This window comes from Ranitomeya variabilis, chromosome 1 (genome assembly GCF_051348905.1).
Source record: "Ranitomeya variabilis isolate aRanVar5 chromosome 1, aRanVar5.hap1, whole genome shotgun sequence".
Taxonomy (NCBI): Eukaryota; Metazoa; Chordata; class Amphibia; order Anura; family Dendrobatidae; genus Ranitomeya; species Ranitomeya variabilis.
Genome location: NC_135232.1, coordinates 42,120,488 through 42,135,750, shown reverse-complemented (window position 1 = coordinate 42,135,750; position 15,263 = coordinate 42,120,488). Strand labels below are relative to the sequence as shown.

The 15,263-nt window shown below is 47.8% G+C and overlaps 1 protein-coding gene across 6 annotated transcripts in view; it reads left to right on the top strand.

Annotated features, from left to right (window-relative positions):
• Window positions 1-15,263, top strand: part of WDR7 (WD repeat domain 7) — a 383,582-nt gene that overhangs the window by 129,350 nt on the left and 238,969 nt on the right. For all 6 annotated transcript variants that reach the window (XM_077282600.1, XM_077282585.1, XM_077282579.1 and 3 more), the window contains 2 exons: window positions 169-287; window positions 13,301-13,424. In XM_077282600.1, the coding sequence (XP_077138715.1) occupies window positions 169-287; window positions 13,301-13,424 (243 nt within the window). The remainder of the gene's footprint in view (window positions 1-168; window positions 288-13,300; window positions 13,425-15,263) is intronic.

Sequence of the window (15,263 nt, the reverse complement as noted above, 5' to 3'; positions counted from 1 at the left end):
TACAGTGCGCCTCTCATGACACTTTCATGGGTGTCCTCCTTTACTTCCCACAGCACTGTGTAATGTGTAGGTGACATTGCCCGAGTAGTGATATACTGGGTGCAGGAAAGGGTTCTTCATTCTTCTATGAAACAATTACTATTCTCACATCTCATTTTATTTCTGCAGGATGGAGCCAGTTGGCCGCTATGCACTGCGTTATGCTGCCGGATCTGCTGGGGCTGGAAAAGTTCAGACCACCACTGCTAGAAATGCTGGCAAGACGGTGGCAGGACCGGTGTCTGGAGGTGAGAGCACAGTTATGTTTCCTAAATCACATTATTTTACTATTGTAAATGCCAGGCTGTTAACAGGACTGGGACATGAAGCCATCAGGTGATCGCCCCTGGGGCCTCGTTTTGAAACTGGTTGTCTCTTGATGAGACCACCTTTTTTAATATGTGATTTTGCATCTCATGAACAACATTCAGGAACAAAAACCTGCAGCCAAAACAAGAGTAGTGTCATATCCTTGTTGTCTCTGACCCAAACAACAAATGAAAGTTGCTTTTGGCACGCATGCCTGTCTAATATGTCCAGCAACTGTCCTGGTTTTTATAATCAGTAAGTTTTCACTTCTTTTCTAGTGGTGGTTCCTCTTTATTGCTGTTCTGCAGGCACTATAGGTGCTAGACATTCATTTGCCTTCCCAGCATGTTGTGTGTCTGCCAATGGTTTAAAACGGAAACCCTGCCTCCCTGATAAACCTGTATACAGTGTGACCAATATTCCCACCCCCACTTCCTGCAGTGAGGCAGAGACCTGCCCCCATTTTCCTAAAGTAAGACAGAGACCCATCCCTGCTTCCTGTAGCGAAACTGAGGACTGTCCCCACTTCCTGTAGTATGACTGTGACATGCCCCCAAATTCTGTGGTGAGACACAGGCCCGCCCCCCACTTCCTGTGGTGAGACACAGGCCTGCAACCCACTTCCTGTGGTGAGACACAGGCCTGGCCCCCACTTCCTGTAGCGAGACACAGGCCCGCCCTCACTTCCTGTAGCGAGACACAGGCCTGCCCCCCACTTCCTGTAGCGAGACACTGGCCTGCCCCCCACTTCCTGTGGTGAGATACAGACCCGCCCCCCACTTCCTGTAGCGAGACACTGGCCTGCCCCCCACTTCCTGTGGTGAGACACCGGCCCACCCCCACTACCTGCAGTGAGGCAGAGACCTGCCCCCATTTTCCTATAGTAAGACAGAGACCCATCCCTGCTTCCTGTAGCGAAACTGAGGACTGTCCCCACTTCCTGTAGTATGACACTGACATGCCCCCAATTTCTGTGGCAAGACACAGGCCCGCCCCCACTTCCTGTAGCGAGACACAGGCCCACCCCCACTTCCTGTACCGAGACACAGGCCTGCTCCACCACTTCCTGTAGCGAGACACACGCCTGCCCCCCACTTCCTGTGGTGAGACACAGGCCCGCCCCTCACACTTTGGTGAGACACAGGCCCGCCCCCACTTCCTTTGGTGAGACACAGGCCCACCCCCCACTAACTGTGGTGAGACACAGGCCCGCCCCCCACTTCCTGTGGTGAGACACAGGCCCGCCCTCACTTCCTGTGGTGAGACACAGGCCCGCCCTCACTTCCTGTGGTGAGACACAGGCCCGCCCTCACTTCCTGTGGTGAGACACAGGCCCGCCCTCACTTCCTGTGGTGAGACACAGGCCCACCCCCCACTTCCTGTGGCGAGACACAGGCCCGCCCCCCACTTCCTGTGGCGAGACAAGGCCCGCCCCCACTTCCTGTGGCGAGACACAGGCCCGCCCCCCACTTCCTGTGGTGAGACACAGGCCCGCCCCCACTTCCTGTGGTGAGACAGGCCCGCCCCCACTTCCTGTGGTGAGACACAGGCCCGCCCTCACTTTCTTTGGTGAGACACAGGCCCGCCCCCCACTTCCTGTGGCGAGACACAGACCCGCCCCCCACTTCCTGTGGCGAGACACAGACCCGCCCCCCACTTCCTGTGGCGAGACACAGACCCGCCCCCACTTCCTGTCGTGAGACACAGGCCCGCACCCCACTTCCTGTGGTGAGACACAGGCCCGCCCTCACTTCCTGTGGTGAGACAGGCCCGCCCTCACTTCCTGTGGTGAGACACAGGCCCGCCCTCACTTCCTGTGGTGAGACACAGGCCCAATATAATATATTGTAACCCCTCCACCTGATGAATGACTCGGTGCCCTCCACATCACACCCATAGCAGTGTCCTAATTGGATATCTGCTTCTCGCTCTCTTACGGGAATGTCTCCATGTGCCAAAGCCAAGTGCTGATCTTCTCCCACACAGACAGATCATATATAATTGGTCATCCGCAGCCTCGGTTTGTCTTTTACTTTTGCTTTCAATGAAGCAGATTGTTAAACCTCGTCTTGTCCCTGGATACGGGGATGTGTATCCTGCTTACATTTGATGAAAGGCAGCAGTTCCGAGTCACGGCGAACCACGAGCAGCGCCTACGTGTATGTACAGTAATGGGCAAAAGTTTTAGCCCGGTGTAGAAAAATCGCTGCAACATAAGAATGCTGCCAAAAGTAGAAGTGTTGGGCTACTTTCACACATCAGTTTTTTTGCCGTCAGGCACAATCCGGCGTTGCCGCTGGATCCGTTTATTTCTCATAGACTTGTATTAGTGCCGGATTGCAATGGATGGCCTCACATTTCATCCGTTTTTTGCCGGATCCGTCGAAAATTAGTTTTCCAGCGTCCAGAGAAAACAGACAGGAATGTTTTTTCTTTATGGCGAAAAAACGGCCAGCGATGGATCCAGCGAAAAACATATAAAACGTGAGGCGAAATGATGGAATCCGGCGACCGAATCCGTTTTTTTTACACAAATCATGCACTTTCCATTCAAATCATGAATTTTCCATTCTGGTTTCTCTCGCCCTCCCTCCCTCTCTCTCTCTCTCTCCCTCTCTGTCCCTCCCTCTCTCTCTCTCCCTCTCTCTCTCTCTCTTTCTCTCTCTCTCTCTCTCTCTCTCTCTCTCCCCCTCTCCCTTTCTCTCTCCCTCTCCCTTTCTCCCTCCCTCTCAAAATTTGCCGGATTGTGCCTGACGGCAAAAAACTGATGTGTGAAAGCAGCTTTAGTGATTTATTTTTATAAATTGCAAAGAGAATGAACCAAGTGACATCAATATTTGGTGACCGTCCTTTGCCTCTTTTATTCCAGGTACTTTCACAATCATTGGGTTTGTGTAACCATCTGTTAGGGATCGAGTTCCCACCTCTGCACAGGGGGAGTCTCGAGCCACCTCCGCTGCGGTCTCCCAATCTTCTCCAGGCGCAGTGGAGCCTGCTCAGCGGAGACGTCGGTCCCAGCGTCTGGCTCAGCCTGATACTGTGTGGATGGTTACTGCTGCCTTTCCCGGCTCAGCCATTGTAGCCAGTACTGGTCAGCGGCGAGCAGACGTCTCTGGGACTAAGTCCTGCTTTTCCCCTTCTGACCATGCCCGAGGTAAGACCTTTCATAGGAGGTCGGCGGTCACATGCTCAGGTACTGTGGCAGCTCCCATTGGTCCTCTAGGAAGGTCCTGAAGTTGCTCAGGTACTGTAGCAGCTCCCATTGGTTCTCTAGGACGTTCCTGAAGTTGCTGCAGCTGTAAAAGGTTCGCATGGCCGCACGGCCATGCGCTAGTATCAGCTTATGTTATGAGCTTTAGCTACTCAGTGGTCTTGTCTGCTTGTGGTCCGGGTCCGGCTGAAATAAGCCACTAGAATACCGGCACCTCCGGTGAGGAGTTTGTATGGTTGTCGGGGTCGTAAACGACAATTACCCTTCCTTCACCAGTCATTCCAAATTAAAGTATGAGCCGAGCATTTGGTACCGGGTAAGAATGACTCAGACAAGGTGCTGATTCAATCTCAATTGAATGCCCGTGCATCTACTCATGTCTGCAACGGTCACAACAACTGACTTTATTCTAAAATACACAATACTATATTGAGTGTTAGGGGAAGGCGTGCATTAGGCGGGGTTTAAGCTAGCATTCAGTCTTTCTGATTTGTTCTGACACCTTCTGGTGGATCCTCCTTTTCTTCACATTCCTTAAGTTTCGTTTCTAAGGAAATGAATCTTCATCCCTCCAGACACTAACCTAAACGAAACTGAACACTGGCGGCCATCTTTAAATACAATTACATTTGCTTTAGCAGGGGAAAACTTATTGTTTCACAGTATATAAGATATGAAAGTACAAAAAGTATATAAGGAAATATATTTTCACCTTGGCAATCCCCCCTAAACACTAAGTTTTTCCCTTAAAGAAAGATCCTTCGAGACTGTCCATGTGATGGGAAAAGGGGAGGTGGATTTCTTCATCCAGACACCTCAGAAACTCTCCCCTAGCGAGAGGCCTCCAGGCAGGTGAACCCTTCACTAACCTCACATGGAGTTCTCCCACTGTCCCTAAACTAAATCTCTTAGCATCATCTGAGAATGGGGGGTTCTGTCTACTCTCTTGAGAGGAATATACTTCGGGATCTCCCCTGGATCAGTACCATCGTACTCTGGTGGGTCTACTTCTTGATTGAGGAAGGTGCCAGTCGGAGTTGCTTTGGCAATAACCTTTTTTGTACAAGGGAATAACACAACAGAGAATTATCGATCCAATTACAAGGAGGGCAATTAGTACCAAACAAACTCATTGAAGGAATCCCTTGATCTCACCTAACCAACTGGAGAAGAAAGATGTGTCTACTCCAGCATACATGACACATCGTCTTATTATCCTAATTTGTTCAACTTCTTTTAGCAACCTTCAGGTCTTTTGGATCTACATTTCGCCATTCAGGTCTGGCTGTCTATATTTCGTCTCGTAAGTCTTTGGTCATACCGTTAATGAATGTATTTACCAATACTCTAACATCAAGTGGGTTTATGGGACTGTACTTCATGTCTTCCCATTTCAGCTGTAGCCGTCCAAAGTATAGCTCTACACTCTCTCCTTTGTCACATCTGTAAAAAGTCTAAATTTGCGTCCTAGCACGTCACCTGTTTTTGTGCTCACTAACTACCTAGGCCTGCCCAGGTGCACTTATACATCTATCATATTGTCATTATTTGTTTGTAAAATGAGAAAGGTTGGTTCTCAGGGTCAGCCAATTGCTTTTGCGTAGCTAGCTAGTCAGAGGGCCTCCAGGGATAATACTCCTGTATCTGTCTTACCCTACCTGATGTGGTTGGTTCTCTGGTGGTGGGGGCGACATGACATGCTGGTCTACAGCTCCTTCCCAAAACGATTACTGTCAGCCTACTCCCAAAAGTTAATGTCCCCAGTATCCACCAACCACAATCCTGTGTCAGCTTCTTATATCACTGCATGTGATCTTGTCTGGACAGGATTCAGTGTAATTCTCTTAGGTCGGGTTGCAGCACGGGTCATACAAGTGTTAGGGCCCAAATCCTCAACTATACCCTAAAAGGCATCACAGCTATAATTGACAAATCTTTGTTCACTGTAATATATATATATATATATATTTGATCCATTCAACATTTTTATTTATCTGCACTTGTGGGATTATAGAAGCAAAGCCAGCATAGATCTGGTTCTGGGCTTTAAACTGGTCAGGCACCCCCCCTTGGCACTCCAATGGCATCAATATATACCTGTGGATCTTCTTCATAACTCATGTGGAGCTGATCAAAACTTCTCCTCTTTCTGGTAGGTTCATCAGGTATCTTTGGTGTACATATATTGTGTATGTTTAATTAGCAAATCAGTATCTAGAGAACTGTTCTCTTTGCAGAAACCTGTCTCAAAAATCCCTACTAGTGTACCTGTGGTGTCGTGGGAATTATAGCAGGTGTAATTGTCAGCTAATACGGTTACTTCTCCTGGGACCTTTAGTTTAGGTTCCTTATGAAATAGTGGGACATAATCTGGGCAATCAGTGGACTTCAAACCTTTTCAGCAGATTCATAACACAGGCAGTGGTGTCGTCATCAGGGAAAAGCAACACATGTGTGTATAGATATGTATTCGCAGCAGCACAAGCAATACATCCTACAGAGATATTCTGGACTCTTACATTGTATCTCACCCATTCTAACCATAGGTTTTTCCTTGGGGCTGTTTGTGTTTCTATGGAGGAAACCTCTTACCAACTGAGAGCTGGAATGGGGATCACTTCATTGACTACATTTTGCAAACGCTCACCTGGGCTTGTTTTAGGTGTACTGGTAACAGGGGCTTTGGTTGGTCTGAAGCTAATATCCTGGAGCTGTATATGGCCTAAATTCCCATGGTATCCACTATTAAATACATAATTATAATGCCTTCCCAGTACAGATGTCTGCAGGTCAGCAGATTGGGGGCTTTCAAGATTCAGGAGGAGGGGGTGACAGCTTCTACCCCATTTACAGCCCCTAACTGGTTGCAGGAGGGCTGTTAGATGCATTCTTTCACGAAGACTCCTACCCGTCCCATCCTTGGGAACATGGCTTCACTAGGTTTATATCCCCAATCATTCCCCGTACTCCAGGCAGCATCGGTCCAATAATGACAATTATTGTTGTATTGTCTGGTAACACATATAAAAAACTGGATAGTTCCCTCTACCACTCGTTCAGTCTCGAGGCACTTGACTACATCACAGAAATCAAATCGTCAGATATTCACCGGGGCTGTCAGGTTTACCCAGAAAATAGTGGGACCAGGATTCTTATTTACAATAGGGGCCGAAGAGGTAGGGGCGAGGATGGCCCTCAGTTCCAGGATCAAAAACAACAGCAACATTTCCCTTCAGTCACTACTGTGACTAAACACTGGTTCGGTCTCTTTTACAGTGTGAGGCGTGGATCCAGGTGCTCTTTCCTTCAAGTTTTACTGCAGTGGGGGGTGACCAGGATCACTGTGTGGGGTCCTTCAAATCTCGGCTGGAGACAATCTCTACGCACAAACTTTTTCACATACACCAGGTCTCCTGGCACAAAGGGATGGTGTCCAGGAACCTTGTCTGGGTCTGGAAGAGAACTGAAGACAGTTAAATGCACTTTGGCAAAGTGTCCATGTAAGGCCTGCACATAGCTAGTCAAGTCCTGGTACTTGAGCTGCAACTGTTGTGGAAAGAAACATTCAAGATTGGGGCTCCTGCCAAACAGAATCTCATACGGTGACAGTCCTGTCTTCCTGTTTGGGGTATATCTTACTGAAAACAAAGCTAGAGGAAGGCATTCTGTCCATGGTTTACCAGTCTCTGTCATTGCCTTCTGGATTTTAAGCTTAAGAGTTCCATTTAGTCTCTCCACTTTTCCACTACTCTGCGGATGGTATGAAGTATGCAATGCTTGACCTACCCCCAGTGCTGCCATTACCTCTGACATGATCTCTCCAGTAAAATGGGAACCCTGATCGCTTTTAATGACTTCAGGAACTCCATACCTGCATATGATCTCAGCCATCAGTTTCTTCACCGTTGTCTTAGCCGTAGCTTTGGCAACTGGGTAGGCTTCTGGCCAACCTGAAAATAAATCAATGCAGACCAACACATACTCATACGTCCCTACCCTGGGTAACTGAATATAATCAATCTGCAGTCTCTGAAATTGGTTAAAGGGCCGGGGAGCGTGTTTGGATGGGGTTTTCACTGTCCTGCCCTGATTATGTGTGGCACATATCATGCAGCTCTGTACCTGCCTTTCTGCGCAGGTGGAAAACCCGGAGGGCAATCCATTGTTTCTGTAGGGTGTCACACATGGCCGTCTTCGAGTGGAGCACATTCCCGTGCAGAACCTGTGCCATCATTGGGTACAGTTACCTGTGGTAGGCAGACCTTTTCACCCCTCCCCCATAGTCCAGTGACGGTATCAGAGCAAGCCCCTATCTTTTGCCACCTATTTTTCTCCTCCTTACTTGCCTGTTCTTGTAACCGGGCTAAGATGTCTTTCAACACAAGTGGAGATGGTGGGGTGTCTAGGTGATGTACCTGAGAGGCTACAGGAGTGCTTGCTGCTTTCTTGGCAGCCTGGTCTACCAGTGCGTTACCCTTTTGTCCGTCCATCAGTGCCTTTGCTATGTGCCTTTACCTTTATGATGCCTGCTTGGGTGGGAAGCTGTAGTGCATTCATAAGTTGCTGGACTGCCTCAGCACGTTTAAAGGGGTGACCATTTGCTGTCAGGAAGGCCCTGGCTCTCCAGATAGGCCCACAACCGTGTGCAATGCCAAAAGCATACCTGGAATCAGTGTAGATATTTACAGTCTTACCTTCTGCTAGTTTGCACGTTTTTATGAGCTCTGCTTCTTGTGCAGACATATGAGCTGGCATTGACTCTGCCTTGATTACCTCATGTTCTGAGACCACAGCATATCTGGTACAGAAGCGTCCTTGGTCATCTTGGTGACGGGATCCATCTACAAAAAGCTGAAAATCAGCATTAGAATAGGCACACTAGAGACCAGCCGTTTCCCAAGACATTAATTCCAGACAATCATGGGGTTTGGAAACCTAATCTTGTTCCTCTGGATCCATTCTAGAAAGAAAAAGAGTGTCCTTTTTCATGTCACCTTCATGTCACCTACTCCTCCCCCTTTTGGATACAGGGGAACTAGGAGAAGAGTAGCGGGGTTTAGGACAGTGCACCTTTTCAAAGTCACATTAGTAGGCATGAGAATAGCACACCGAAGTCGCAGCTGTCCAGCCATGGACATGTGGCCAGGTTGTACCTGATTAAGAATACTATGTACATCGTGTGGGGTGGCCATAGCCTCTCCTGGTTGCAAGGGGCCATAAGTGGCAAGGTAGGCCTGACACTCTTGGGCTATGACTGGGCTTCCCTTTGGCATAACTGTCCACGTCAATTGTCATCCCTGATAAATGAATGCAAACAGAAACTGGCAATCTGGGTGTAATGGAATGCTGAAGAAGACATTGGCAAGATCGATAACTATGAACCAAGCAGCATCCTGAGCTATCTGGGACAAAAGAGTATGTGGCTTAGGCACCACCGGAGTTTCTGGAACAGTAACTGCATTAAATGCCTGTAGATCTTGTACCAGCCGGTACACAGGGGGTTGGCCGGGTGGGGTCTTTTTCTTAACGGGAAACAAGGGTGTGTTACATGGGGAAACACAGGGTATCAGGGCACCATTATCGAATAACATTTGTATTTGCCCTTTGAGACACTGCTCCTGATCATATTTCAAAGGGTATTGATGGGCTTTAGAAAAAGGGGCACCAGGTTTGAGAAACACTTTTACTGGTTCTACAGGCATTATTGGGGGAGAATCTGGGTCTATCAGGACCATCATAACCGTAGGATGGGCAAGTAGGATACACATCTCTTTATATTTATCTGCATAGGAGTTATATAACGCAAGGACCATCTGACCATCATCTTGGAATTATATCCTGGAGCAGAACTGTAATAATAAATCTGCCCCCAGAAAATTTACCGGACATGAGAGAGAGATTACGAACTGAGCAGTAACTTCATGGAAAGGTCCCACAGGGATAGGTTTTATAAGAGTATATTCATTGGGTCTGTCATCTACTCTAATTAAAACAAGCTCTTGATCTGAGAATTTGCATGGCGGGGCTGGGGAGAGAGATTCCCAGACAGGGTTAAAAGGGATATTTTAGTATGAGACTGGATTTGTGTAAGGTGGGGAGGGCCGGAGCTGATAAGGAACGCTGCTGTCCTTGCAGCTGTGAAAGGGGGGCTGTATTTGGAGCGGGGAATTGCTGTCAGCGTTTAGCAAGGGAAAGGTGGGGGCTACAACTCCGGGTCTTCTTGCTTCACAATTGTAACGGACCTCTCTACACTGAGAATTAGTAACTCCGCATACATCACAGATCCACGCAGCCGGATCATAGGGTGGAGGCGCACTAAGTTTTGGCAACCCAGTATATATATATATATATATTGGTGCTTTGGGATTGAGGGACACAGAGCTTACGGTCGGGAGAAGAGGCTTGATTTCCTGGGGAGGGACCTTATCATCAAGCAGGGAGACCCCCTGTTAATCTTCAATTTGCTATATATAAGCAGGTAAATCTTTTACCAATCTTTCAATTACTTACAAGTTTCCTTCTAAAACTAGACACTAGATTTCACTTTCAATTTTCCAGATTATATTTCTTTGTACTTCAAACAATATTGTCGCCTTAAACAAAACACAAATCTATCAGCGTGTACTACACTGAGAAAATAGAGACTCAAGAGCGCAGCCACATGCTGCTGCCCCTCCTTACTAGAACACAGAGATAGGAAAGATCACAACATTCCTCAGCACAGAAGAAAGCCCTAACGCAGCTGTATAACTCCCCCCCGCCCATCGGATATTTTAGAGACAAACACAGAAACAGAATCACAGCAGTTCTTAGACTTAATTTCTACAAAACTTTCCTATAATCCTCCGTGGTCTGGGCGGAGCCCCAAGGACGGTCCGTACACACACACGGCAGGTTTCCACCCAGGTTGGATTCTGCACAACACAAACAGGACACACCTACACTTCTGGAGAGCTCGTCCCGCCGCCATTACAGGGCGGTGGCTGGGACTACATTTTCATCATCAGTGGCACGGCGGCCATTTTACAATCTGTAAGATCACAGTTCACAGGCATTTTATAACCAAACACGGGCTCTACATTATCTGATCCTTCCTCTCCATCAACCTATTTTCATCCTTTGTTCTTTAAGCCTCACGCAACTCGCAGATAAGCTTCTTGACTGTCTCTTGCCCTCCCGTGACCATTGTCTTGACTTCCACGACATCCTCATCTAACTTGTGGGGCACAGACTTCTTTTGCTGTAAGATACGCAGCTTGGCTCACAGAATACTATGATTTTCTGCAGTAAAACCACTGGCAGCGATATTCAACACTGTGTTCCACAGTACGGAGCCTCACGTTCGACGTACTAGGAAAAGAGCCTCGCGCTCAATATTTCCTGTCCCTAACCTGAACAACAGTGATTACAGACTATCCTGCCACGATATTCCAAACCGTTGGGAGGCAGCCTCCTAGTGAGACCCCTCCACAAAAATATAGGTGGTCCCCTCACGGAACGTCTTAAGTTACCTATCAGCACAGGTGGTCCCCTCACGGAACGCCTTAGTTACCTGTCTGGACAGGTGGTCCCCTCTCGGAACGTCTTATTTACCTGTCGGCACAATATCAGAGGCTGCGTCTCCTATCCCTTTCTCTAAGCCGCCCCACAATCTACAACTAGCTCAGTCTTTCACTCCACTTCACTACTGGACAATAGTCACGGGTAGGGTGGTTGAACGGAGTACAATGACCGGTGGAGGAGGTGTGGTGTACAGAGGTCGCACAGGATGCGACGTCTCTCAGTTGCTGGTTCAGAGCGTGGCACAGGATCGCATTCGATCTCACCACTCGACCGTTCACCTCCCGGACCCAAGGAGACCACAGACAAACCAATAACGGCTGAGACACTAGCAAGTGTGACACATACAGTGTATATGATCGCCACTTACCGTGTGCGGAGGGTGATCAGTCCTCGAGGTCAGCCACTACGGGTATCATCCACAGACATCCAGGCATGGGTCCAGAGAGCCTCGGATCGCTGGCCACGCCCCACGTTGGGCGCCAAAATTGTCGGGGTCGTAAACGACAATTACCCTTCCTTCACCAGTCATTCCAAATTAAAGTATGAGCCGAGCATTTGGTACCGGGTAAGAATGACTCAGACAAGGTGCTGATTCAATCTCAATTGAATGCCCGTGCATCTACTCATGTCTGCAACGGTCACAACAACTGACTTTATTCTAAAATACACAATACTATATTGAGTGTTAGGGGAAGGCGTGCATTAGGCGGGGTTTAAGCTAGCATTCAGTCTTTCTGATTTGTTCTGACACCTTCTGGTGGATCCTCCTTTTCTTCACATTCCTTAAGTTTCGTTTCTAAGGAAATGAATCTTCATCCCTCCAGACACTAACCTAAACGAAACTGAACACTGGCGGCCATCTTTAAATACAATTACATTTGCTTTAGCAGGGGAAAACTTATTGTTTCACAGTATATAAGATATGAAAGTACAAAAAGTATATAAGGAAATATATTTTCACCTTGACATGGTGAATTCAGGGCTGGCGTAAAGCCATTAGAATTCCGGCTCCACCGGAGAGGAGGTGTTTGTGTGCTTGCTACTCCCTGACCACTGATTGCTTTTGCTCTGTTAGGCAGCTGTGTTCCCCTGTGACGCTAACTTTGCACAGCGTTTTCCCTTCTGTTCGACTCTGTGAAGTAACAGAGTTCGCTTCTACAGCCATATTGTGCCACCATTTGCTAGCAGCAGGTTGGTCTCCTACACGGTGGACCCCGGGCTGCGAACGCACCAATAATAATACTTAAATATACTCGATGCGTTCCGCCAGCCCTAACACCATCAGCGTGCAATCAAATTTGTCATCTAATCGCATCTTTTTTGCAACCTAAATAATTATTGCTGTCGATAACACTTTTTGATGCGTAGTAAGGGAACGTTCTACCTGTATAAAAGGGCCTTTATACATAATAAGTGCCGAGCGCTGATAACCCAGTTGATTGACATTACTTAAAGGGGGTTGTCCAGGTTTGCGGCTCAAGTGCACACTGTTAGGATTATCCGGTGACTGGAGCGAGCGGTTACGTGACTGTAAGTAAGCGATTTTCACACTTCCGGCCACATTCCGACTAGATGTATCCGGTCTCTCTCAATTCACTTATATTGAGTGAGGGCGAGAATGTCTAGTCTGCATGTGACCGAATATATGCAGATCACATATTTGCGGTCACGCGCCCACCCACTCCGAGCGCCTACACTGGAGAATAGTCACAGCATACAGTGCACAGATTGTGATGATTCTCAAGGCTGAAGTCACATAGATTACTCCAGACTTGAGTCCGAGAGGACCTCTAGGTACTATATACACCTAGGGATATGCTCCTAAAAAACTATCCACCTATACAGCCATTATATTCACCCAACGGAGGATGTTGGACATGCCACAGTGCATGGCAGTGCTCTGTGAGCTAAACTCTGTTATTATGTGATTCCCGGTTACGTTCTTGGTTCCAGAATAATAATCCAAGCTCCTGAAGTTTCGGTAACTTCAGTTACACTGGAATAGAGACTGCTGGACAGGTGTGTGTCCACCTTTGTATTAAAGCTCCACCTATATCCTTGGTGGATGGGGGCAAGGAGTGTGACGTGGTGCTCTCAATCAACATGTATACATAGAAGGAAATCCTATCGCAATGCAGAACGTACACTGAGGGTTGATTCTCCATGCCTTGGTTGCAGGTCCGGGAAGCCGCCCAAGCCTTGTTACTGGCAGAATTACGACGGGTCGGGCAGTCGGGACGTAAGGAGACCATCGATTCTTGGGCACCATATTTGCCTCAGTATGTCGACACCATCATGTCACGTAAGTTTACATGCATTTTTGGCAAAGAATCTAATGCATTATATTATAGATTTATATCACATCATCATAATTAGGACATCATAATCAATGAAAGGGTGTCTCTGTTACTCTGGAGGACACAGCACATCCGAGTCTTACATATAAAGCACTGGGCACCATGTAGTACTTTAGTTTTCCTGTGGTGGAGCTGCAGGAAATTTGATCACTTTTGTTCCATTTTCTTAATTAATTGACATGTTGGTGTGGAGCACCCATCCTGAGGACAATTTTTACTGCAGGTTCCAGGAATTTCATGTTTTCTCAGTTGCTCACTATTTTCTTTAATTTTTCTCCATGTATTCAAAAACAAAACCCCTCATAAGAAAATTCTTAAATACCTTTAACGAGCAAATCCGAGATCATCACTCTAGTTCATTAAAATAGCCGCAGTCTTGTCACACTGACAGAAACCCATCCTGAGTGAATAGGACATGAGCCTTTGAGGATGTTTAAAGGGAACCTGTCACCCCCTCATGCGTTTGTAACTAAAAGAGCCACCTTGTGCAGCACTAATGCTGCATTCTGACAAGGTGGCTCTTTTAGTTATGCTCCCTGCACACGCTGAAATAAACGCTTATAAAATGTGCCCCCTCATACCATGAAACCGTCCGGGAGGCGGGACTTTCCTTCCTAATCAGACGCAGCACAGCCGTCAATCCGGGCCTGTGCGCGCCGTCTCCTCTTGCTGCATTATCGTCCCCGGCGCCAGCGCTGTAAGTACGAAGGGCAGCGCAACTGCGCATGCCCGAAAAAAACTTAATGCGAAGGCTCTGGGGACGATAATGCTGCAAGAGGAGGCGGCGCCTGGCGCGCACAGGCCCGGAGTGACGGCTGTGCTGCGTCTGATTAGGAAGGAAAGTCCCGCCTCCCGGACGGTTTCACGGTATGAGGGGGCACATTTTATAAACGTTTATTTCAGCTTGTGCAGGCATCGTAACTAAAAGAGCCAGCTTGTCAGAATGCAGCATTTGTGCTGCACAAGGTGGCTCTTTTAGTTACAAACGCCTGAGGGGGTGACAGATTCCCTTTAATATCAGCATCATCCTGTCTGTCTGATTTTAATACTGAAGAAACCAGGGGTGTTAAGATACGAAGAGGCTGCTCACACTGCTGTCCACCTTATGTGATCTAATACTGGAGGTTTCAGGAGTGCTGAACTAAGAAGAGCCTGTTCAAACTGCTTTCCCCCTGTCTAGCTGATCTAATACTAGAGATACCAGGGGTGCTGTGCTAAGAAGAGACTGCTCATACTGCTGTCCACCATGTGTGTCTGATGTGGTACTGGAGATACCAGGGGTGCTGGAGTGAGAAGAGGCTGCTCACACTGCTGTCCACCCTATGTGTCTGATCTAGTACTAGAGATACCAGGGGTGCTGAGCTAAGAAGAGGCTGCTCACTTCTGACCGCCCTGTCTGGTTTAATACTGGAAATACCAGGGGTGCTAAACTAAGAAGAGGCTGCTCACACTGCTGTCCACGCTGTCTGTCTGATCTAGTACTGGAGATACCAGGGATGCTGAGCTAAGAAAAGGCTGCTCACACTGCTGTCCACCCTGTCTGGTTTAATACTGGAAATACCAGGGGTGCTAAGCTAAGAAGAGGCTGCTCACACTGCTGTCCACCCTGTCTGTCTGATCTAATACTGTAGGTATCAGGGGTGCTGAGCTAAGAAGAGGCTGCTCACACTGCTGTCCACACTGTATCCGATCTAATACTGTAGATATCAGGGTGCTGAGCTAAGAAGAGGCTGCTCACACTGCTATCCACCCTGTATCCGATCTATTACTGTAGATATCAGGGG